This window comes from Schistocerca gregaria, chromosome 7 (genome assembly GCF_023897955.1).
Source record: "Schistocerca gregaria isolate iqSchGreg1 chromosome 7, iqSchGreg1.2, whole genome shotgun sequence".
Taxonomy (NCBI): domain Eukaryota; kingdom Metazoa; phylum Arthropoda; class Insecta; order Orthoptera; family Acrididae; genus Schistocerca; species Schistocerca gregaria.
In genome coordinates, this window is record NC_064926.1 from 44,324,984 (window position 1) to 44,350,423 (window position 25,440).

General features: G+C 41.4%; 1 protein-coding gene across 1 annotated transcript in view; it reads right to left on the bottom strand.

The window, feature by feature from the left end:
• Window positions 1–25,440, bottom strand: part of LOC126281581 (modular serine protease-like) — a 192,287-nt gene that overhangs the window by 9,186 nt on the left and 157,661 nt on the right. Inside the window, exons 9-10 of the mRNA XM_049980662.1 lie at window positions 17,980–18,086; window positions 15,274–15,450 (exon numbers count right to left, since the gene is read on the bottom strand). Of these exons, the coding sequence (XP_049836619.1) occupies window positions 15,274–15,450; window positions 17,980–18,086 (284 nt within the window). The remainder of the gene's footprint in view (window positions 1–15,273; window positions 15,451–17,979; window positions 18,087–25,440) is intronic.

Genomic DNA, 25,440 nt, shown 5'->3' on the forward strand with positions numbered 1-25,440 from the left:
CACTGGCACCCTCCAATCCCTTATTCCCACCCCCCTCCACTGTTCAGTGCTTGACGCACTACATTCTCTAGCAAACCCCAGAATTAAACCATTGACATGCCTCGTGTCTGAACGATTTGTGTGGTGAGACATGAAGACCAGTTGTCAGACCTGGGCGTGGAACTGCATTACCTGCCTGTGCAACAAAGTCACCAGGCTCACTGTTCCACCTTTCTACAAATTTGACATCCCATGTGGCTGCTTTCGCCTCATACACTTGGACCTCATCAGCCCACTTCCCATCCCCCCTCTCAAGAGGGCTTCTGTATGTTCTTTCTTGCATCAATTGTTTATCTTAGTGGGCAGAGGCTGCACCTCTCGCCCACATAACTGCCATCCTGTGGCTAAGGCTTTTATGTCTTCCGGAACTTCCTGCCCCACTACCATCACTGCCAACCAGGGCCGGCAGTTTGAATCTGCTCTCTTTGCCCACCTCTGCTAGCTGTGTGGTATCAACAAATGTCGCATGACTGCCTATGACTCCCAAGAAAATGGACTAGTAGAATGGTGGCATCGCACTTTCAAGACAGCACTGCAGTGTCACGACAGTCTTTGGCTCGAGACCCTCTCACATGGGTACTTCTCGGTCTACGGCCATCTTACAATCCAGATATTGAGGGCATGAGTGAGTTCATCTATGGTGAAAACCCTGTCCTTCCTGGGGAGCTGTTGCAACATTCCCCCCCCCAACAATCCGCCCTCTCAAAAATCCCATCTTCATACGCCAGATTCATATGCATTTTGCAAACATTTCCCTGACCCCCCATCTAGCCAAACCCCCCGCTCCATATGTGCTTTCAAATCTCCTTTCATGCAAGTTCATTTTTCTCTGTGATGACACCATCCGGCCACACTTGCCCCACCATATTCAGGCCCATATAAGATCATAAACCACATCACTAACATGTTGGACATCTGGGTTGAAGGTTCACTGCTCACTGTTTCTCTCCACTACATGAAACCAGCACATCCGAATCCAGCATCTTTTATGCCCAATGACATTATGCAGCATCCAAGCAGTGAGAACTCGCACTCGAGCTATGACCCACAGAGCTGCTGCTGCAGCCATCACCCAAAGATGCATCTGAATCACCATCAACACTGTTCATCGGGTTCTCGCCTTCTCTCTACCTCCACCCCCAGTTCTGCAACCTGATGTCCCACCCGAATGTGTGGAGGGCATCACCATCCTCATCGACGACAACCACATCTTCATCCTGCTGCAAGACAATTTGCCCTACCCGACCAGGGACCCGATTCATCAAATGATCACCTGCTCCTGCGTGGGGTCAATCATATACTCCTCCGAGCTATGGTAACCCACATAGGGAGGGTTACTGTTCGAATGCTGCCAGCCGATCATGCAGGGGATACAGTCCCTCCCCACACCGCTCCATCCCCATGCGTAGGCCGATGCCTCGTTTGCCCACCTTGTAGTGTGGTCCCTGCCACAACAACTTCTGGGGATGGATATCTGCATCACATCACTGCCATCTCCCTCACTGCATTCACTGCCAGACATGCCCATCTTCCACTGCACTCAAACCATGCTCCACACTGTGTGTGTGTGTGTGGGGGGGGGGGGGGGGGGGGGGGGGGCTGTTTGGCATCAACAAGTATGAATTATGTATCTCCGCCATCCCAATTTCTTTGACTCTGTTAATATAATGGCCCACGCTATCTTGTTTGTTCAGTTGGCTGTAAGATTTTGTAATGTAGACATCTGTAATGAAATATACTGAGTCTTAGAGAAATGTGTATGTTTCTTTGGGCTACAACCAAACAGAAATACCACAAATACATGTCAACTAGTAAACTGTTTTAAGTATCAGTTAGTTTTCAATGTCTGCCATACCTAAAAATCACACTGTCTTGAAATTGTAGAACAACAACACACTTTTTACACTTCCATGCCCTTTCACACCTTTTTCTTACTGAGTAGCTTACAACACACTTACTTCTGTCATTTTTATTCTTTTCACTTTGGGGCATTTGGAACACGAAAGAAGCCCATGTTTTATTCAACTGTTCTTTTATGTAAGCATTGTAGTTTTTAGAATGTATGAGGCCATTGTTCAGACCAATTTGTGAGAAGATCATAGTATATACACTGGCCGTGATTTGTATTTATTAAACAAATCTTCACATTCAGCCACTGTAAACCTTGAAGGGAAAGGCAATCATTACCAATATTTTCCACTCCTGTTCATTCACTCTGCTTTATCTGCATCATAGAAGGAACATGTTTTTAACAGACCAACACCACTCACCATTACTGTCACTTACATCACTACCATCAGAATCAGGTTCACTTAGGTTCTGAAGATCAGCAAGCAGTAGTCCAATTATCACAGAAAGGGAAATCTACACCATGAACTATTTTCTTTGTGATGGTTGTCCACTGTGGTCATCACATGAGACACACTGTCTGCACTTCATTTTAAAATACACTAGCAAAATCAGCAATGCTTTAATTTTTAACATGTATGGAAATTGGACATACATCTTAATCTCCTTCAATGCCCTCTCTCTGTCCATCTTCCCTTTCTCCCAATCTATTTCCATTTCCTCCCCCCCCCCCCCCTCTCTCTCTCTCTCTCTCTCTCTCTCTCTCTCTCTCTCTCTCTCTCTCTCTCTCTCGTAACTTCAGTGACAGTATACTGTATAGTTTTAAACTGCAAATGAGTAAGATTACATTCAGACAAGTCAGATTTCACAGTTGTATTCTAATCCTAATCTACACAGTTTTATTGCACACCACTCATCATACCATTTAAGTACCATAGCAACTTTACGTGACTACAGCTTGACACTTCGTGTTATTGAGTTAAATCAGGTGATTCTGAGGGAATTAGATTAAAAAATCAGGCACTATAGGTATTAAATGAGGCTCACTATTTCGGCAGCAAATTTACTGATGATGGTCAAAGCCAAGTATGTGAAATGCAGACTGCTCACAGCTAGAAAAGTGTTTCTGAAAAAGACAATATTATGAAAAGGAATGTTGGTACTCACCACATAGCAAAGATGCAAGTCACAGAGAGGCACAACAGAAAGACTGCAAAACAAGGCTTTCAGCCAAACCTACAAAGGTCACACTGCAAGCAGGAGAAATTGATGGAAGAAGCAAAGCAGATGGTGAAGGTAAGGAAGAGAGTAGGGCAGGAAGAGGTAGGGATAGCAACATAGGGGTGGGGGACGATGAGGTGTTGCTTGTGGGGGCATACAGGGATGGGGGTGAGAGAGCAGGGCTGCTAGGTACAGTCAGGAAGTTAGATGGAGGGGGAACAGAGAGAAGTAATAAGATTGTGGTGTGTTAGTGCAATAAAGGGCTGTGTAGGGCTGGAATGAGAACAAGGAAGAGAACAGGTGGATAAAGGACATTGACTAACGAAAGTTGAGGCCAGGAGGGTTATCAGAACATAGGATATTCTGTAGGGAGAGTGCTACCTGCACAATTCAGAAAGCTGGTGTTGGTGGGAAGGATTCATATGATGCAGGCTGTGAAGCAATCACTGAAATGAAGCACATTGTGTTGAACAGCATGTGCAACAACTGGGTGGTCCAGCTGCTTCTTGAACACAGCTTGTCGGTGTCTCTTCATGTGGACAGACAGATTGTTGGTTGTCATGCTTACATAGAATGCAGCACATTTCACAGGTACCCCTGCCTTTGATGAGATAGATGATGCTTGTGACGGGACTGGAGTACATGGTCATGGGAGGATGTATCAAACAGGTCTTGCATCAAGGGATATGGGCCATGAAGCAAGTGACTAGGAGCAAGAGTGGATCTTCCACAATGGTATTCCATTCCCCACCAAACCTATGGAATATCATCATCCATCTCTACTCCACCCCTGCTCCAAACCCCTTGTCTCATGGCTCATAGCTCTGTAATAATCCTTGATAAATCCACACACTACCACCTACTGAAGTCTAGTCACGAACATCACCTATCCCATCAGAGGCACAGCTACCTATGAAAGCAGTCATGTGATGTATGAACTAAGTGGCAACCACTATGCTGCATGACAACCAACAAGCCATCTGTAAGTTTGGAACACATTTTTTTTAATACTCAGTTGATGTTGGATCAAAAATAAATAAATAGTCTTCTGGATAAGTAAGAGAGCCTTACTTACTAAAGTTTCATATTATTACCTGGTATTACTATCTACACAATTTTTTCTAAGTTTAGTTGAAACAACAACATTACATATGTGGACTACATAAAAAATAATTTACTACTGCGATACATAAATCTGAGATTCATATATTTACCATTTGTGACGCAGTCTAAGACCACAGATGTATCACTTGTCATACATGTGTTGACGTTAGTTATTACTACTGGAAACCATAACTGCCAATAAACACGGAAAATTATAGAAAGATTAAAATATGTCAATGCATGTATGACACGTGATACTACTGATGCTACATTTATGGCATTTGTAGACTTGGAGAAAGTCTTTGATAATGTTGGCTGGAATGCTCTTTGAAATTCTGAAGGAAGTAGGGGTAAAACACAGTGAGAGACTGTTTAAAACTTGTACAGAAAAGAGATGGCAGTTATTGAAGTCAAGGGGCATGAAAGGGAAGAAATGTTTGAGAAAGAAGTGAGACAGGGTTGTAGCCTATCCCCAGTGTTATTCAATCTGTAGACTGAAGAAGTGGTAAAGGAAAGCAAAGAAACATTTTGAGTAGAAGTTGAAATTCAGGAGGGAAAAAAAAGAAAAACCTTGAAGTTTGCTGATGAGATTGTAGTCACAGATTGCGAAGGACTTGGAAGAGCAGATGAAAGGACTTGGAAGAGCAGATGAACGGATTGGACATTGTCTTGAAAGGACACTTTAAGATGAAAATCGGCAAAAGCAAAACAAGGATAATGCAATGTAGTCAAATTAAACCAGGCGAAGCTAAGGGAATTAGATTAGGAAATGAGGCATTTAAAGTAATAGAAGAGTTTTGCTATTTGGACAGCAAAAACTAGAGAGGATGTAAAATGTAGGCTGGTGATGGCAAGAAAGCATTTCTGAAGAAGAGAAATTTGTTAACATCAAAGGTAGAGCTAAGCATTAGTAAGACTTTTGTGGAAGTATTTGATTGGAGTGTAGCCATGTAAGGAAGTGAAACAAGCTAGGTGAAAAGTTTACACAAATAGATAATAGAAGTTTTCAAAATGTGATGCTACAAAACAATGTTGAAGATTGGCTGGATAGATTAGTGTGTTGACATTTTGTAGCGTGCAGTTGTTGCAGCTGTAGTGGTTACAAAGCTAAGTGCTGACAAAGTTATTTGTGCACTATTATACAGTTATTAAATTTGTGGTGAAATAACAATTTAATAAACGTTTGCAAACATTCGCTCACTGTGTTTTTTTAGAGTTTTCTGTGCATTGAAGTTTTTAGTAAATTTCATGCTTCAGTTTTCAGTTGACATTTCTTATTGTTTCTAGTGTAATATTTCAGTAAAATTTTCATTCGGTGTTTTAACTTCATTGAGCATTCCAGTGGGTACTTAAATTTTTAGTTTAGCTAATAATTTTGTGAAGTTTTATTGGCATTGGTATAGTAGTATTAATAAAAGTAGTTGCTTTCTTAGTAGAGAGAGAAGTAACTAACTGCTACTGTTAGTTCTATAAATAGTTCTACTAGTGTAACTGCACTTAGGTAATGCATACATATAGTCTTTTTTAGTAACTGTAACATTTTACCCTGAGTGAGAAGTGTAGGCTCTGTCATAGGTTTATGAGTAGTTGGTTATGATGTGGGATTTGTTCAAACTATTTTCATTGGGAGCGGGGGGTGGGGGGATGTAGTGGGGAAGCCAGTGGACATTCTAGCAAGATTCTCTACTGGGAATGAATGCAGAATCTGTAGTAGAAATATGTTGACAGAGGAGCAGGAGCGTAAGATCTGTGCCCTTCAGTTGCAGTTGCAACATGCAAAGGAGGAACTAGATAGGTCGAGGAGGGTGAAGGGTGCTGGGGAATGGGAACTGGCAGTTGGGAATAAGGCTGCTAGGAGGATGAAGTATTCAGATAGTCAGATCTACTGTATATATACACAGTATAACTAACTGTCAGAGCTGAGTGGAGAGGAGCCTCGTGTATCTGTAAATGTAGAAAACATGCAGCAGTTCTCAACAATTAGGAGACCTAGTTGCAAAGTATAACAGAAAGAAGATGGTTCTGCTGCTAGGTAGTTCGCACGGTAGAGGTGTGGGCCAGCAGTTGTAGGATGTACAGGGAGTGAGTACTGGGTCACCAGCATTGTGAAGCCTAGTGCAGGATTAGCTCAGGTGACTGACAGCATAGGGGAGTTCCGTAGGAATTTTACGAAGGAGAATCAGGTAGCGATAGGGAGTGGAACAGGGAACAGTCTTGATAGGGATGGGGAATATGATGTAGGTGGTGACCTGGTAAAGACAGATTGAAGTCAGTCAATAGGTATACCTGTTTAAAGGAAGTTTCTTTAACTAAGGTCTCACCTTCAGAAGGAATTAGCATATTTCATCAAAATCTAAGCTTATAGATGTTGATTCTGAATTGTCAAATTATTTAAGTGGTCCTCTGGTATACCAATAATGTTGGAGGCTTCCTTAACCAGGATACAGATTGGCTTGCTGACTTTCAAGGAGTTCCTTGTGGAGTGAGAGAAAGCTATGTACATAAAAAACAGTATTCCGTTTGAGTCCATAGACTTGTCTCGGCACTGCACTGAACAGATATTTGAATATTGTGCAGGGGCAGTTGAATTTAGTGAAACTAAACTTCTAATTGTTGTTTATAGGTCCACTAACTGAGTTCAGAGCATTTCTGCTCAAGCTAAAGAGGGTTCTTGATTCACTTTATATGAAGTACCAGAAATTAGTTATATGTGGTGATTTCAATATAAATTTTGTATATGATGGTGCAATAAAAAGGGTGTTTGTAGATCTAAATTCATATGATTTGATGCAGACTATATATATATATTTTTTTTTTTCCGAAATAGGGTGCAGGGGGAACAGTAGCACAGCCATAGACAATATTTTTGTTCATTCTTCATTGCTAGATAGGCATTCTGTTAGTAAAAGGGTGAGCGGCCTTTCAGACCATGATGCGCAAATTTTAACACTAAAAGGCTTTTGTACTCAAACTTATGTCACACATTATTACAAACTACATAGGGAAGTTAATCCAACAGCAATAGATAGTTTTCTAAATCTCATTAAGGAACAAGAGTGGCAGGATGTTTATAGTACCGATAACATAGATCACAAATATAATGCTTTCCATAACACATTTCTCATGCTCTTTGAGACTTGTTTTCCATTAGAACATTCTAAATGGGGCACTAGCGTAAAAGGCAGCCTGGGTGGCTGACTAGTGGGATAAGGATATCATGTAGAACAAGGTGGGAATTACATGAAAATGTTAGAAGTAGACACAATCAAGCTACAGTAGTCCATTACAAACAGTACTGTAAGATTCTTAAAAATGTTATTAGGAAAGCAAAGAGTATGTGGTATGCTAATAGCTAATTCACAGGATAAAATTAAAACCATGTGGTCAGTTGTGAAGGGTGTGCCTAGAAGAATATCAAAGTACTGTGCTCTGTATGTTAGCCCTGTATTGAGTCATATTTGTAGTTTTTCCTTTAGGGATGGTCAGTTTCCTATACAATTAAAGCACTCAGTAGTAAAGCAGCTTTTTAAAAATGGAGAAAGCGATAATGTAGACAATTTTAGACCTATTTCTATGTCATCAATGTTTCCTAAAGTTATTGAAAAAGCTGTGTATGTAAGGATAATTGATCATTTTATATCACACAATTAGCGATCAAATGCACAGTTGTTTAACAACTCAAAAAAAATAGGCCTAGCATTCAAAACATTTAGTTTAACCAATCCAGCACCTCACAGAAAAAGAGAATAAAGCATTTTATTTAACTAAGACGTTCGATTGTGTTGATCACAAAATATTGATCCAGAAGTTCGACCATTAAAGAATACGGGGAGTAGCTCGCAGTTGGTTCACCTCTTACTTTATCACAGGCAGAAAAAGGTCATTATTCACAGTGTTGAGAATGGCTGTGATATGGGGTCTGAGTGGGGTACGGTCAATTGGGGGGTGCCCCAGGGATCAGTGTTCGGGCCAAGCGGGAAAGCGCTGGTAGACAGGCACAATAAAATAACACACAAACACACACACACAAAATTACGAGCTTTTGAAACTCGCGGTTGCTTCGTCAGGAAACTTTTTCCCATGTGGAAGCTTCTTTCTATTTTACTTTATATATAAAATAGAAAGAAACTTCCACATGGGAAAAATATATTGAAAACAAAGATTCCAAGACTTACCAAGCGGGAAAGCGCCGGTAGACAGGCACAATGAATAAAACACACAAACATACACACAGAATTTCGAGCTTTCGCAACCGGCGGCTGCTTCATCAGGAAAGAGGGAAGGAAGGATGTGGGTTTTAAGGGAGAGGGTAAGGAGTCAATCCAATCCCGGGAGCGGAAAGACTTACCTTAGGGGGAAAAAAGGACAGGTGTATACTCGCGCACGCGCACGCGCACGCGCACGCGCACGCGCACGCGCACACACGCACAGAAGTTGTTGAAAGACAGGTGAGGTATGAGCGGCGGCAACTTGAAATTAGCGGAGGTTGAGGCCTGGCGGATATCGAGAAGAGAGGATATACTGAAGGGCAGGTTCCCATCTCCGGAGTTCGTATAGGTTGGTGTTGGTGGGAACTATCCTGATAACCCGGACGGTGTAACACTGTGCCAAAATGTGCTGGCCGTGCACCAAGGCATGTTTAGCCACAGGGTGATCCTCATTACCAACAAACCCTGTCTGCCTGTGTCCATTCATGCGAATGGACAGTTTGTTGCTGGTCATTCCCACATAGAAAGCGTCACAGTGTAGGCAGGTCAGTTGGTAAATCACGTGGGTGCTTTCACACGTGGCTCTGCCTTTGATTGTGTACACCTTCCAGGTTACAGGACTGGAGTAGGTGGTGGTGGGAGGGTGCATAGGACAGGTTTTGCACTGGGGGCGGTTACAAGGGTAGGAGCCAGAGGGTAGGGAAGGTGGTTTGGGGATTTCATAGGGATGAACCAAGAGGTTACGAAGGTTAGGTGGACAGCGGAAAGACACTCTTGGTGGAGTGGGGAGGATTTCATGAAGGATGGATCTCATTTCGGGGCAGGTTTTTAGGAAGTCGTATTCCTGCTGGAGAGCCACATTTAGAGTCTGATCCAGTCCCGGGAAGTATCCTGTCACAAGTGGGGCACTTTTGGGGTTCTTCTGTGAGAGGTTCTGGGTTTGAGGGGATGGGGAAGTGGCTCTGGTTATTTGCTTCTGTACCAAGTCAGGAGGGTAGTTGCGGGATGCGAAAGCTGTTTTCAGGTTGTTGGTGTAATGGTTCAGGGATTCTGGACTGGAGCAGATTCGTTTGCCACGAAGGCCTAAGCTGTAGGGAAGGGACCGTTTGATATGGAATGGGTGGCAGCTGTCTTAATGGAGGTACTGTTGCTTGTTGGTGGGTTTGATGTGGATGGATGTGTGAAGCTGGCCATTGGACAGATGGAGGTCAATGTCAAGGAAAGTGGCATGGGATTTGGAGTAGGACCAGGTGAATCTGATGGAACCAAAGGAGTTGAGGTTGGAGAGGAAATTCAGGAGTTGTTCTTCACTGTGAGTCCAGGTCATGAAGATGTCGTCAATAAGTCTGTACCAAACTTTGGTTGGCAAGCTTGGGTAACCAAGAAGGCTTCCTCTAAGTGACCCATAAATAGGTTGGCATACGAGGGGGCCATCCTGGTACTCATGGCTGTTCCCTTTAATTGTTGGTATGTCTGGCCTTCAAAAGTGAAGAAGTTGTGGGTCAGGATGAAGCTGGCTAAGGTGACGAGGAAAGAGGTTTTAGATAGGGTGGCAGGTGATCGGCGTGAAAGGAAGTGCTCCATTGCAGCGAGGACCTGGACATGCGGGATATTTGTGTGTAGCGAAGTGGCATCAATGGTTACAAGGATGGTTTCCGGGGGTAACAGACTGGGTAAGGATTCCAGGCGTTCGAGAAAGTGGTTGGTGTCTTTGATGAAGGATGGGAGACTGCATGTAATGGGTTTAAGGTGTTGATCTACGTAGGCAGAGAGACGTTCTGTGGGGGCTTGGTAACCAGCTACAATGGGGCGGCCGGGATGTTTGGGTTTGTGAATTTTAGGAAGTAGGTAGAAGGTAGGAGTGCGAGGTGTCGGTGGGGTCAGGAGTTTGATGGAGTCAGGTAAAAGGTTTTGTAGGGGACCGAAGGTTCTGAGGATTCCTCGAAGCTCCGCCTGGACATCAGGAATGGGATTACCTTGGCAAACTTTGTATGTAGAGTTGTCTCAAAGCTGACGCAGTCCCTCAGCCACATACTCCTGACGATCAAGTACCATGGTCGTGGAACCCTTGTCAGCCGGAAGAATGATGATGGATCGGTCAGATTTCAGATTACGGATAGCCTGGGCTTTGGTTGTGGTGATGTTGGGAGTAGGATTAAGTTTTTTCAAGAAAGATTGAGAGGCAAGGCTGGAAGTGAGAAATTCCTGGAAGGTTTGGAGAGGGTGATTTTGAGGAAGAGGAGGTGGGTCCCGCTGTGATGGAGGACGGAACTTTTGCAGGCAGGGTTCAATTTGGATAGTGTCTTGTGGAGTTGGATCATTAGGAGTGGGATCAGGATTATTTTTCTTCGTGGCAAAGTGATATTTCCAGCAGAGACTACGAGTGTAGGACAATAAATCTTTGACAAGGGCAGTTTGGTTGAACCTGGGAGTGGGGCTGAAGGTGAGGCCTTTGGATAGGACAGAGGTTTCGGATTGGGAGAGAGGTTTGGAGGAAAGGTTAACTACTGAATTGGGGTGTTGTGGTTCCAGATTGTGTTGACTAGAATTTTGGGGTGTTGGGGGGAGTGGAGCTGGAAGTGGGAGATTGAGTAGATGGGAGAGACTTGGTCTGTGTGCAATGAGAGGAGGTTGAGGTTTGTTGGAAAGGTTGTGGAGGGTGAGTGAGTTGCTTTCCGGAGGTGGGAAACCAGGAGATTGGATAGTTTTTTGAGGTGGAGGGTGGCATGCTGTTCTAATTTGCAGTTGGCCTGTAGGAGGATGCTATGAACAGCCGGTGTGGATGTGGGAGAGGAAAGATTGAGGACTTTGATTTGGGATAGGAGTTGACGGGTGTGTTCATTGGCTGAGTCGATGTATAGGTGAAGGATTAGGCGGGTGAGGGCTATGGATTGTGCAGTTTGGCTACAATCCTCCTTTCCATCAGTCCTTATACCAGTTCCAGAGATTGGAATTTTAAGTGTGAGGCCTTTGGGGGTAATGCCAAATGTCAGACAAGCCTGAGTAAATAAAATATGGGAATGGGAGCGTAATCTGGCTAGGGTGAAGGCATGTTTGCGGAGGGAATGTAAATAAAATTTAATGAGAGAGAGAGAGAGAGAGGGGGGGGGGGGAGGGGGGGGAACATTCCATGTGGGGAAAATATATGTAAAAATGAAGATGATGTGACTTACCAAACGAAAGCGCTGGCAGGTCGATAGACACACACACAAACAAACACAAACATACACACAAAATTCAAGCTTTCGCAACCGACGGTTGCTTCATCAGGAAAGAGGGAAGGAGAGGGAAAGACGAAAGGATGTGGGTAAGGAGTCATTTCAATCCCGGGAGCGGAAAGACTTACCTTAGGGGGGGGAAAAAGGACAGGTATACACTCGCGCGCGTGTGCACACACACACACACACACACACACACACACACACACACACACACACACACACACGCACGCACGCACGCACGCACGCACGCACGCGCACACACACACGCACGCATCCATCTGCACATACACAGACACAAGCAGACATTTGTAAAGCAAAGAGTTTGGGCAGAGATGTCAATTGAGGTGGAAGTACAGAGGCAAAGATGTTGTTGAAAGACAGGTGAGGTATGAGCAGCGGTAACTTGAAATTAGTGGAGGTTGAGGCCTGGCAGATAAGTTCATGGCTATGTAGAAAATAAACTAATGCTAAATTACAGTAAGAACCAGTTTTTACAGTTTTTAACATACAATGCAACAAAACCTCACATTTTAATGTCACAGAAAGGGCTTATGATTAGTGAAACTGAATAGTTCAAATTTCTAGGACTTCAGATAGATAGTACTGAATGGAACAGGGGAGACAAGGAATTTGTGGCACAACTTGACCAAAAGAAGGGATCGATTGATAGGACGCATTCCAAGACATCAAGGGATCATGAATTTAGTATTGGTGGGAATTGTGGGGGGTAAACATTGTAGAGGTACACCAAGAGATGAATATAGTACGCAGATTCAGAAGGAGTAGGTTGCAGTAATTATTTGGAAATGAAGTGGTTTGTACAGGAAAGAGTAGTGTGGAGAGCTGCATAAACCAGTCTTAGGACTGAAGACTGCAACAACAACATGAACATTTCTGTATCTAAAATTTCTTTGCATTTTTGCTTGGTATTTGTACTAAGGTGCATAAATATTAGTGATATGGATGCCTAAGAAGTTATTTGCAATGCTACAACATGATTCGGTACTAGCAACAGCTTTTCTGCTGAAATTCAGTACTGCCTCATATTCTGACATATCTGCTGTTTAATGGTAGTAATTTATTGTATTAGAATAATATTGGTGTCCATGGCACAATCATATTGTTGGAAATTTATTATCAATTTTATTATGTTCACGTTAATTGCTGAAAGGATATAACTCAGATGTATGCACATAATCAGCCTTTTATTCTGTGTTGTCCATCCAATTTGACCAGTGACTGTGGTCTTTCTTTTGTTTGTCCAAGTTTTGCTCCTTCACTGTTTCCCTGCTTTGCATGGCCAAATAATTGTTGGCAACTTTTGTGTTTGTTTACCCATCCTACTTCCTTGAGACAATGCTAGAACTGCTTGTACATTGTAATTTCCTTTCTTGTGCATTAGCCTGAGCATCTAAATGCATTCTCATAGCATGCCCCATTGTAGCCATTCTCATTGGCTCAGTACAATCAATGTCCATCAGATCTTCAACAGACACGACTACAACATTCCTTGTACCGGTACCTGTTTTGAGTTTGCCTGGATCTTCAATCATTTTGCAATCCTGTCATGGGGCACAGTCTTTTGGAGTACATGCTTTCATCTTCTCAGTATTATGTACCTTGTCTGTGTGCAGTTCTGATTCTGTACTTGTAGGAGTGCAGGAGGAAGTGGTGCCAGGCGTATGGATGGGTTGGCATGATTATAGTGGCCGGGTGGGAAGCGGCACACACAGAAAGTGACATGAAGATGTGAATTGGAAGGGAATGACATGACAGAAGAAGGGGAAACTGTTGGGTGGAGGGTGCGGGGCAGTGGATGGCTTGAGACTGAGGTCAGGACAATTACAGGAGTGGGGAATGTGTTGTAAGGGTAACTCCCATCTGCATGGTGCAGAGAAGCTGGTGGTGGAGGGCAGGATCCAGATATCTCAGGTTGTTAAGCAGCCACTGAAATAGAACATGTTGTGCCACCACCTTTTGTCCTGGTGGATGTCTGGTTAGTAGTTGTACCAACATAAAAAGCTGTGCAGTGTTTACAGCAGAATTAATATATGACATCGATGCTTTCACAGGTGGCACAGACACCAAAAGCTGCCAAGTTTTCTTTCTTTTGCATGTGCCAATTGAGAAACCAGTGCTTCTGCTCCTTTAACACCCCTAGTCTTCTTTAATCCAGACATATGGACAATCTATAATTTACACTGTTATGACATTGATGTTGCAATGTCTTGAAGGCTTTAACTGCCAATCTCTCCTTAACTGTCATTTAACTGTAACAAATCACAGTAAGAATGGCTCTTGAGACACCTTCAGTGTGCTGGTGACCTAAAATGACATATTCTCACAATACACAGATTGTTACACAAAAAAGAAAAACAAGTACCAAAATTCCTTAACCAATATGACATTTCCTGTCATTTTATTGCAACAAATCACAGAAAACAACAATGTGTTTGCATGAGATCTTCAATGTACTGTTGCTTTGAAACAGCATATATTTGTAACACGTAAGTTATAATATGGAACCCACAAAATATGGGCATCAACTAAAAATTACTAAATCCAGTGTGGCATCTCTGAAGCTCTGCTTGTGGCATAGAACACAATATTGCATCATACTGGCCACAGTCCTCTAAACAAAATCTGACTTGCTTATTCTGTCCTTCACAGTACAGAATGTGAGGAATGCGATATTCCATTTGGGGAATGTCACAAAACTACTTGTCCATGTCTGAACTTTTTCACATCCTGTGTGAGAAAGATTTAAGGGTGACACCAGGACCAGGTCTTGTAGACATACAAGCCATTATTGGTTACAGCTTTTACATCAAACTGGCCATCCACCATCAAGAGCAGGAGCGTGACGAGCAAGGAAGGAAGGAAATTGGAAAAAGAGGTAAGAACGTTGTTACAACAGAAGAGGAAGTTAGTACAAATGACAAAACATGCACAAGTGTTATAGGAAGTAACATGTTTTGCTGTCATTCTCAAAATTTCCCCCACATCTTATGTATCCAAATTCAGGGTTTGTAGCAAATTTTCAATTCCAGCATTACCCATAAATTTCACCCTTAATTCCTATTTGTTAATTTCTATTTCTTCTGAGGAAGAAAAATTGATTTATAAACTTCAGAATCTACATAATTATCCATTTCACTTTTTTTCTGATTTTATTTTGTGCACATTACTTCTGTTGCACATCATTTTTTTTTCAGTTATTTGTAAGCCCATCTTTTCTTCTATCTCAAATATGATGAAAGAGGACCACTTTAAAGAAATTGACTTTCAGGGTCATTGTTAGATTAGGAAAATCAGGTATGATCAGATGTCAGCATACATAAATGAAGGTAAAACATACGCAAACGGCAGCACAAAAGACAAAAAAATTAAATAATGTTGAGTACATTAACAAGAAGACAGAACAACTGACTAATTTCTAGGAAAGAGTATGCCATATGTATGTATGTAAAATGAAATGATTTGCATGCCTGAAGATACTTATATTTTAAAGTTGAGTAATCATAAAATTCCAAGTGTAATATTAATATAAAAAATATTTCCATACAAACTCAAGGACAGGAAATAAACTATGTGCAAAAGAATGATTGAAAACTATAATGACATATACTCACAGAGCCACTATTTCCAGAAGACAGCTGTTCCCTGTCATATTTGCTTTCCAGATCTACACAAACTGGTCTCACAAAATCAGAGATTGTTATTTCAATTTTCAAAACTATTATAGCAATGTCATCTGCATAATTTCGTGTAGCTGCTTCATATGTATCTATTACCTCAATCGATTCTACCTGAAAATTGATTGTATATTAACTAATTGTGTCCATTGAAGATTCATATCATTGAAGGTAAGTACTGTCTAGCATTGTTTTCTTGAATGAAACATATAGTACAGTTCATAGACCAATATAATGGTAAAAAGTGGCACTACCTATCTTTCAGAACTAATAGTTCCTTCATCATGTAGGAGAGAGGCATATATTTTGGAACTTTAAAGGTGGCTTCCTCTCATTCTGAGGTCTGAATGGCCTGCCCTTCCTATTTAGAGAGGAGAAGGTTGGACGAAGGTTAAAGAGGAGGTGTTGGAGAGAGTAAGTCAGGGATTATGGATAGACAATCACAGACTTCAGTTCGGAGATGGTAAGGAAAAAGTGTGAAGTAAAGATACATTAGTGGGGAAGAGAGGGAATACTGCAATTAATTGTTAAGAAAAAGAATCATATCTTTCTGGCCTCTAATCTATCTTTCTCTTTTTATTTTTCCCTTATTGTTTCAGGACTGAAGCTGGTACAGGGATTACATATCCACCATCTCTGACCAACTCTCTCTAACACCTCCTCCTTCAGCTTCGTTTACCCTTATCCTTACCACAGGTGATTACCTCTCTTCCAGGGATCTGAATGGTCTTCCCCTCCTTTTTCATATGCCCAAAAATATCCCGCTCTTCTACTGAAAATAATATTGCCAAATGCTAGGTAGTGTGTCCATTTTTATTCAGCAATTCTGTCTCATATTTAATCATATATTACTTACACAGAAAACAAAGTTAAAAACAGATTGCAATAAGAATGTCACTGTCTAATAAAATTTATTTGTAGTGTAGTTCTACAGCCAGTTTCTACTTTAACTGATGTAAAATATGGACATAAGTTCCAAAATTTGAGATCTGTGTGAAGTGCAGCACAATCTCAGGTATTTAATAAATACTTGATTTATATGTAGGTTTACATTAAGTCTTCCGTATCATACTGCTGCTTATGACCTACCAGAATAAATTAGATTTTACAATTAGTATTAATTTTGACTGACAAATTTTTTTAGACTTTTTATGAGATGGAATCTGAGCCTATTTAATTGGAGCAAGTTTTACATTTGTGCAATAGTTAACAGTTCAGTCTCTTTACTGATACTGTTGCAAAATTAAGCGTTCTATGAAAGCAATAGTAGTTCTATATTTGTGGATACTTATGCTGCTCTTAATATAATATAATAAATGAACATAATAATGATGAACATAATATAATATAATAATGAACATAAAATATGTACGTTGTATTTATCAAAAATGGAAATTCATGGATGGAAAATTGTGCAAAATAAGGGAAAGACAACCACTTAGCTATAGAGGATTGGTATGTGGATTCACAGAAACATAATAGAAAACAGTTAACATTATCTTTCAAAGTCTACATTTTGTCTATGTGGTTGGTGTGTACTTGTACTAGGAAAAGAGGAAGAGTGCAAAAGCTAGTTTTAACTGTTTTCTATTACATGTTTCTGTGCACTACACACCAATCCTCTATAGGTAAGTGGTTGCTTTTCCTATATTATATGTATAAATCACATTTTGAAGTTTCAAACCTCATTTTAGCTTCCATGGCCATTGTCAGGCACCTAGTGATGTCCTTTCAAATAAAATACAGTTGGAAATATAATGAACAGTTACAGTTCTATGTACACTCCAATCAAAATCTCCTAGATGTTTGGATGATGCAGAGCTAAAAATTGTAGAGACCTACATTTCACCCACAATTACAAGTAGCCCAAACACCATCTGTGGATTTATCATCAGCCAATTTAGTGGGCTAGTCATTGTGCAGCCAGGGGGCTGAGTATTCACGAGAAAAGGAACATGCGTAAGCAGCCTTGTTACAATGCCTCTTATTTTGGAAGACAGAACAGACTACAACATATTCATCATGCAGAAGAAAGGGCAAGACTTGGTCACCGAGAATGGCACCATACAAATCCTGGTTTACACTCAGGGTAACAAAAATGAATGGGTCCAAGTCTAGGTATGATAGCGCCTTTCTGCCATTCAGTCATGTCTCCAAGCTGATCCATACAAATCACTGGCACATACACACCACTTCACTGCCATGACTTAGTAGTCATGTGACCTTCACTGCTGTTATTTGTATCAGCTTTGCACCTTGTAGAGTGCTTTAAAGTAATGAGTGTGGTCTCTTACAGGAGTGAACAATATTTTGTTTGGAGAGCTTATGTATTATAACTAAATACTTTTGTCATAAAAAATTTAAATTATGTTTTAGCTACATCATTTCAAAAGTAGCTGACATTGTTTCACAGAAAAGAAAATTCTACAGATCAATGTGAATATATTTCTCGTGGAATCCCGTGATCTCTTCTACCTGAATCTCCCTTATACATGTTCATGGGGGTAAAACATATGCATTATTCTCAGAAACTCATGCCATTCAGCATTATTTAAAGTAAGGACTGTGTGTCACTTAACAAAGCATATTTTTAGCAGAAAGTTATGATAATTGAAGATCTATGTGTAATTAACTTTTACTTACTTCAAATCGTTGCTCTGTTTCATCCTGTACATCCCATCCTCTGTGGTATTTGCCAGCTCCAATCATGTAATCTTTAGGATCTTTTGATTTTACAAAACAGTGAGCAGCTGTCAAAAAATAAATAAATAAAAATTTAAAAAAAAACAGAACTGGTGTACCACTCTCCACAATGCAGATACAAGACATAAATCTACAAGTAAATGTATTTAGTAATAACTTATTTCTCTGGGATACCCTAATATCAGAAACCTATTGTTATTATTATTATTATTATTATTATTATTATTAATAGTAGTAGTAGTAGTAGTAGTAGTAGTAGTAGTAACAGCTAGCAAGGATTAATTTTAGATTAAATGTGACACTGTTTAGCACAGTGTTGGCTCAAAGATAACATAACACTTGCCATCATCTCAGAGGCCACATGCACTTGTCTGGTATCGCGCTTGTGTTATGGTGCTACTTGGATGGCAGTTGCAGTGAAACTGATACCGTGCAACAAATATTTACACTGAAAAACTAAAGAGCAGTGTTCTCATAAACCATTACAGAAGAACAAAGAAGGGGAAGGAGAACCTATATTCAAAGAATTTACCATCCAAGTTTACTGTTCTGATTATTCTGGTATACTTAGCTTTATGTGAGACATTTAAGAGGGTGAATCATTTGCTTAGAGTGTGCTCTTGCCTCAGTAATTACTACTATGTAACTTATGCATCCATTTTCAATTATAGTATATCATTACATTAGTGTTCTTTGGTAATATTCATGTACAATGACAAAATCTTGAGGAGTAGTTCTAGCCAACTGCAAACCTGCATACATCACAGCAAAAGTCACCAGAAGAAATTCTGCAAAAATTTCTATCACAAGAATTAGGCAAAAGTTACCAGTCAGTCAGCCAACTGGTGACCAATGTGCCTAATTCCATAGTCAGTGTTGATGCGGCAAGAGAGTAAATATCTGTATATCTATGTGCATCTGAAACAATGTATTTGTGCAACTAAAGGACAAGAACTTATGGAAAATTTACCCTATGATTACCAGGAAACTACTTGATGGCTCATTGTCATCATTTATAGAAAATATTGTTATTGTTTGTTAGCTCGTATGACTGATGTAGCTGATTTCAGTGCTGTCTGAATTCTAGACAAGTGCCCATGGAACTGATGATCATATAGACTTGCTGACATTTGATTTCCGAGTATTACCAATGCAAGTTGTTATTCAGGTGTTGCTAAGTATCCCCACTGTAAAGTAGAATTTTAATTGTCCACAATTTGAACATATCAGGTATGCAAAAACCAATCCTGGTGTTTTAATGTGTCGTTCACCATCCTACAAGGCCCCTTATATTATATACGCTGACTGCAGTGGTGTACATTTCCTCCACAAACAGATAGCGCATTCATCATCATAGAAGGAGAATGGCTCAGGAATTAAGTTTTATCCATAAAATCTCCTTAGTAGAAGTTCAAGCTATGGCAAATTTTCTTCATATGCTAAGGAAGTTATAAAATGTTACATAACCACCCTGACCACTACAACCAGCAGACAAATCCCATGTGTTGTGCTGGACATATTATAACAGGTCCCAGCAATACCTCTCCACTGCAAGCAATAGTGGAGGTTCACTCTGGACATGCTGTAAGCTAATGTTAGGAATTGACTGCTGGAGGGAATATCAAGATAGCACCAAGAAACCCCCTCTTATCACAATAGATATCTTTCAATTTTATCAACCATCCCAATTTTCTGGAATTGTCTAGTAACAATGCTTGCCAGTCCCATGGGAGATATCACAGCCTATCGACATCTAGATGTATACTCTGCAGTACCCTCCACAACACACCATAAAGTTGCTTTCAGACACTGCTATCTGTTCCCCCAGAAAAAATGGTTGTCTGTGAAGCTCTGTATGACATCTAATTTTTTCTTCATTTTCTCATCATGATCATTTCATGATATGTATGTGGGAAGAAATAATATGTTGTCAAACTATTCTTGGAATGTAAGGTCTGTAAATTTCAACAGCAAACCTCTCCGTGATGCACAATGCCTCACTTGTAGCATTTTCCACGGCTCATCAGTCAAGCTCAGGGCACATAAGGAACAATACTCTGGCCCAGTATAGCACCCAAGACCTAACTGATGACTCACGTAATCTTGTTTGAGTAGTAAGGTCAACTGGATCTAGATGCCATTCATTCATGAAAGAATCATCAAGTTGACAAACAGGACTACATCATATCCTTCAACTGAATGCACAGTTAGTGAGATCTAATAGATGTTGTTGTTGTTGTTGTTGTTGTCTTCAGTCCTGAGACTGGTTTGATGCAGCTCTCCATGCTACTCTATCCTGCGCAAGCTTCTTCATCTCCCAATACGTACTGCAGCCTACATCCTTCTAAATCTGTTTAGTGTATTCATCTCTTGGTCTCCCTCTATGACTTTTACCCTCCAAGCTGCTCTCCAGTACTAAATTGGTGATCCCTTGATGCCTCAGAACATGTCCTACCAACCGATCCGTTCTTCTTGTCAAGTTGTGCCACAAACTCCTCTTCTCCCCAATCCTATTCAATGCCTCCTCATTAGTTATGTGAGCTGTAACCATCTAATAGATAACCTGCTCAATTCGATGCAAATCATTCGTTGGTCAGAACTGATTATTGCAGAGACATGATTGAAGCACAACTTAGGTTCTCCAACTGCAACATAATTTGAAAAGACCAAATTGATGGGATGGGTCACACTACCTTGTTCAGCCTTCAAACTATAGAATACGAGCAATTAATTTTCCCTTTCTCACTAAAAAAACACCACTCTGCCCCATGGCAGTGCACATTAATCTTCCAGCTGTGTCGTGTAACTATCCAACTAGGTACATGGCAGGAACTGTTTCTAGACTTTTATATCCCCATTTCTTGTTGACTCTTCATCTGGATTCTTTTTGCCTTTTAATTTGAAAGCAATAATTTGAGAACCAATTTGATAATTCAGAAGTCACTGCATTGCTTGACATCTTGGTTGAATTTGCCCAGTGCAGTTTCTTAACTGCAGTCTTCTGTAATATCTCATTTGCATATGGTATGGTTCTAATCCCTAAACCAATACATGTGCTTTGCACCTTGAGAATTCGAATCATCTTCTTCATGGATATCTATAGGCTGCTTCACACTCTATGTGCATACTTTTGTTCAGGAATTGGATGGTTGGCTTAGATAGAACATTAAAATGCCTCCCTCAATGGATGATCCTCAACCCAATATTGCACAGTACTTTTAACTCAGTTTTAATGGGTGGTAGAGAAGTTTCAATTACTTGACATAAATTAGTACATTTTGTATCAGCCAGTCTTGACAGTGAAACCTAACAATATCACCACCCAAATTGCAAGCAGTGATGTTTACTGTGATGTCGTCAGTCATACGACCACACCGCCACCTGAGAGATCGATCTGCCGGACGTGTTTCTCTCTATAAATGGAACAGAAGAACGGCACTGTTAGCCAAAGAGTACACAGCCAGTCACAGTACTTATGCTCGTCGCAAGGCGGCACTAGGTCACTTCATGTGCAACAGGAGAGTAGTGCAGTTGTGCCAGTCTACAGTTCGTAGCCCTTCTCAGTGGTCAGCCAGTGCCGATCTCAGTGGTCAGCCAGTGCCGATCTCAGTCATCGTCTGCAGCTCAGTCATTGCTGCCATCAGAGCTTTGTAGCTTCATTCCAAGTTTGTCTTCAAATTCACCGGATTCGACATCCAAGATTACGAGAGATTAATTCACCACTGCAAGATTTGTGACTTGTAAATTATGTCATTCTATAGACGCTTAGTCTAGTCACTACTTCTGTAAGTGTCAACCAACTGATAATGGACTACAGCAAAGTTAAGTAATGAATACTTTCTTATTTTGTACTCCTGCTAATTAAATGTGTTTTCCTGTTGTAGCTTCCAAGCAGTCTTGGCATAGTAGAGCCTACATTTCCACCTCCTTGGCTACCTCATATTTGCCATCTCATGTTGATGGACTCAATTATGGTGGAAGATCGAGAGCAATCAAATGGCGATGAGCCTGGCTCTGAAGCTGGTCCTTCTTGTATGGTTCTGAGATGCTTCCTATTATATGGAATCAAGCCATATTACATATGCCAAGGTTTCCCAGCCAATGTTTTTGTGTGTGCCAAAAACAGTCAAACAAAAGACACAGAAACAAAACCCAAACATGAATAAACTGTAAACATTGAGAAAATGTGACATTTTGAAAGTGCTTTTGTATGCATCAGTTCGTATACATTTGAGCAACTGCATTTTTCGGTCTTTCCAGTCATATTCAGTGTTTGCTTGTGTTCTAATTTTTTATGTTTTGCCACTTTTGTATATTTAGTATGTCTTCGCTTCCTATTACCACAGCTGCTATGCAGGCAATGCCAAATGTGCTGCTTGCCATGCACGTGCCCCCGCAGCACACAGTTGATTTAGGCCAACTCTGTTTCAGCTGGAGCACAAGACTCAGCTGATGCAAACCATATCGGAGTTCGTGTGCACAGTGACCATGGTCCAGCAAGCTGCCGGGGGCCAATGGCTGCCCCTGTCACCGATGCCCTGTCTGCATCAATTCCACTGTTCTGGGTGTTTGACAAGCGGCGTGAACAGTGGGATGGGTGGTGCTCCCAGTATGCCACCCATATCGCAACATATGGAATACAAGGCAAAGTGCTCGCCAACTATTTTCACTATTTTCTAGCGACGGCAGGTACGGAAGTGTCTCATGTCATCGTGAAAAAATGGCTGAGCACTATGGGACCTAACTTCTGAGGTCATCAGTCCCCTATAACTTAGAACTACTTAAACCTAACTAACCTAAGGACATCACACACACCCATGCCTGAGGCAGGATTCGATCCTGCGACTGTAGCATTCGCGCGGTTCCAGACTGTAGCGCCTAGAACTGCTCGGCCACTCCTGCCGCCCGTCATCGTGAAGCTTGTTCCCTACCACTACACCGGATAAAGTCCCTTACACAGACATTTTGCAGGCCCTTGATGCCTATTATGCTGTCTGCAGACATGTTGCAGCAGCTCGGTTCAAATTTTTTCGCTGTGGCAAAGCATCCCAATAGATTTTCAAACAGTGGATCACTGATCTCCAGGGGTTGACACGCAAGTGCAATTTTCGGTGCTCATGTGGAGAATATTACAATGATAGCACGATTCTTGTTGCCGTCACGCAAAACATTCAAAGTGCGAAACTTCACGACGAAATTCTCCATATCCCCAACCATATGTTAACACGAGTTGTGCAAATTCTTGATGCGCAAGATTCTGCAGATTTGGCAAATGATAATTTTGCACCGCGTGGTGTTTGCGCAGTTGGCTATGTTTTCAATTCCACCACTGCTACCACCAGGAATCAGTGTCAGCGCACAGCCCAGAGTATTTCCTCAACGGAGATCCGCTCGCCTCGGTCAGCCGGCGATTTTAGTTCCCCCAGTCAGAACAAAACTAAATGTTGTCTTCATTGTTTTAATGCTCATTCTCACACTAACTGTCGTCGTCGCAATAAGACTCACTTTACATGTGGCGAACTGGGATGTATTGCCACAGTCAGTCTGCACGATTCTAGATCACTGCCCCGTGCTCCCATTCCCCGTAAGAACACACGTAAGTTGTGTAACCCGGTTAACATTATAACAGGCAATAACACCTTTGCACGGTGCATAAACTACAGTGTTAGTGCGAACTGTGAACGTGGTCCCTGAGGACTAATGCCCAATGCTGACCAAGACGTAGGCGTCCAGCTATCGCTCGCTACCAAGACACACCGCATAGTGTTTCGCACAGTGTTTCAGACTCCAGTAACGTATCCACACGCACACAGGACAATGATGTTACGTTGCCACTCATTTTCAGTGTCTCTGCAGTGTGCTGTAGTCCTAGAAAATTGTACATTTGCGTAACTGTTTGTGATAAAGCTGTTCACAGCTTCAGCTGGACACAGGCGCTACCATCTCACTGCTCAATTATTCTACATATCTGTACTTAGCCTGTTCTAAGTTAGAGAAATCTCAGACAGTGCTGACTACCTACAATGGAGATGAGATTTAAACTTTCGGTTCTTGGGTTTTGCCTGCTACGTATCTCAATGTGACAAAGTTGGTTTTGTTTCATATTATCCATTCCAAGTCATGTGCAAACATTTTTGGTATGGACTTATTTAATATTTACAATCTGTCCATCAACAATCAGGTTTTGCAAGTGAACTCTGTGAATTTTGAACATACTGTTACGTCATTGTCCGATGCACTTGCAGATTTGTTTAGTAGAGATTTAGGTCTGGCCAATAATTTCGCTGCACATGTCTCGTACAAGGAAAATACTCAACCAAGCTTTTTCTGTACCCACACTGTGCCGTACGCACTGCATGACCAAGTAGCAGATGAGTTAAAACTTTGGCAAGCAAATGGCGTGTTAGCTCCCATTTCTGCTTCCCAGTGGGCTTCACCGTTAGTGTAATTACTCTACCATTGAGAAAGAGGCTCTTGCCATTATTTATGGAGTTACAAAGTTCCACCAATACCTCTATGGATGAAAGTTTTACTTGGTTATAGATCACAAGCCTTCACAGTCATTATTCCATCCGGCCAAGCCAATCCCTAACCGCACCGCTCAGAAACTTCAATGTTGGGCTCTGCTCTTGTCTAATTATCAGTACGAGATAATCTTCAGGCCAACATCAAAGCATGCCAACGCGGACGCGCTTTCCCATCTTCCTTTGAGTCCTGATTCTGATTTTGATTCGTCTGAAGCTTCCTGTTGCTATATCGACGTTCAGGATACCGGCTGGAACAGTTTCTGCTGGATCAAAGAAGCATCGCGCAAGCCACAGCTTCTGATCTTGATCTTCAGATTTTGTCTTGGTACATTCGTACTGGTTGGCCTCATACCTTAAAGCAGATATTCAGCCCTGTTGTTCGTCGTTACTTCACCTGCCGCGATGACCCTTCAGTTCAACGTGGCATTATTTTACTTCAAACTGATACAGACACTTCCTGTGTGGTGAATCCACAGGTGCTTCAACAGCATGTGTTAAAGCTACTTCGTCAGGGCCATTGGGGTGTTGTACACACCTAACAACTCGCTTGTAGACATTGCATCGGATCGGTTTAGACAGTGACATTGGATAGATGACTTCCAAGTGTAGAGTTTATGCTGAACATCAGTCTAGTCCCCCATCACGACTTCAAGATTGGCCAAAAGCCTCAGGCCCTTGGCAACATGTCCATCTTGACTTTGCTGGACCTTTCTGGAATACAAGATAGTTCATCATTTTCGATATGTACATAGTTCCCGTTTGTCATTCCTATGCCGTCCACGACGACTAGATTAACGCTTCAGTCCATCTTTTGTCTTTAAAGTCTCCCAGAACTGTTAGTGACAATGGCCCACAGTTCATTTCACAGGAGTTC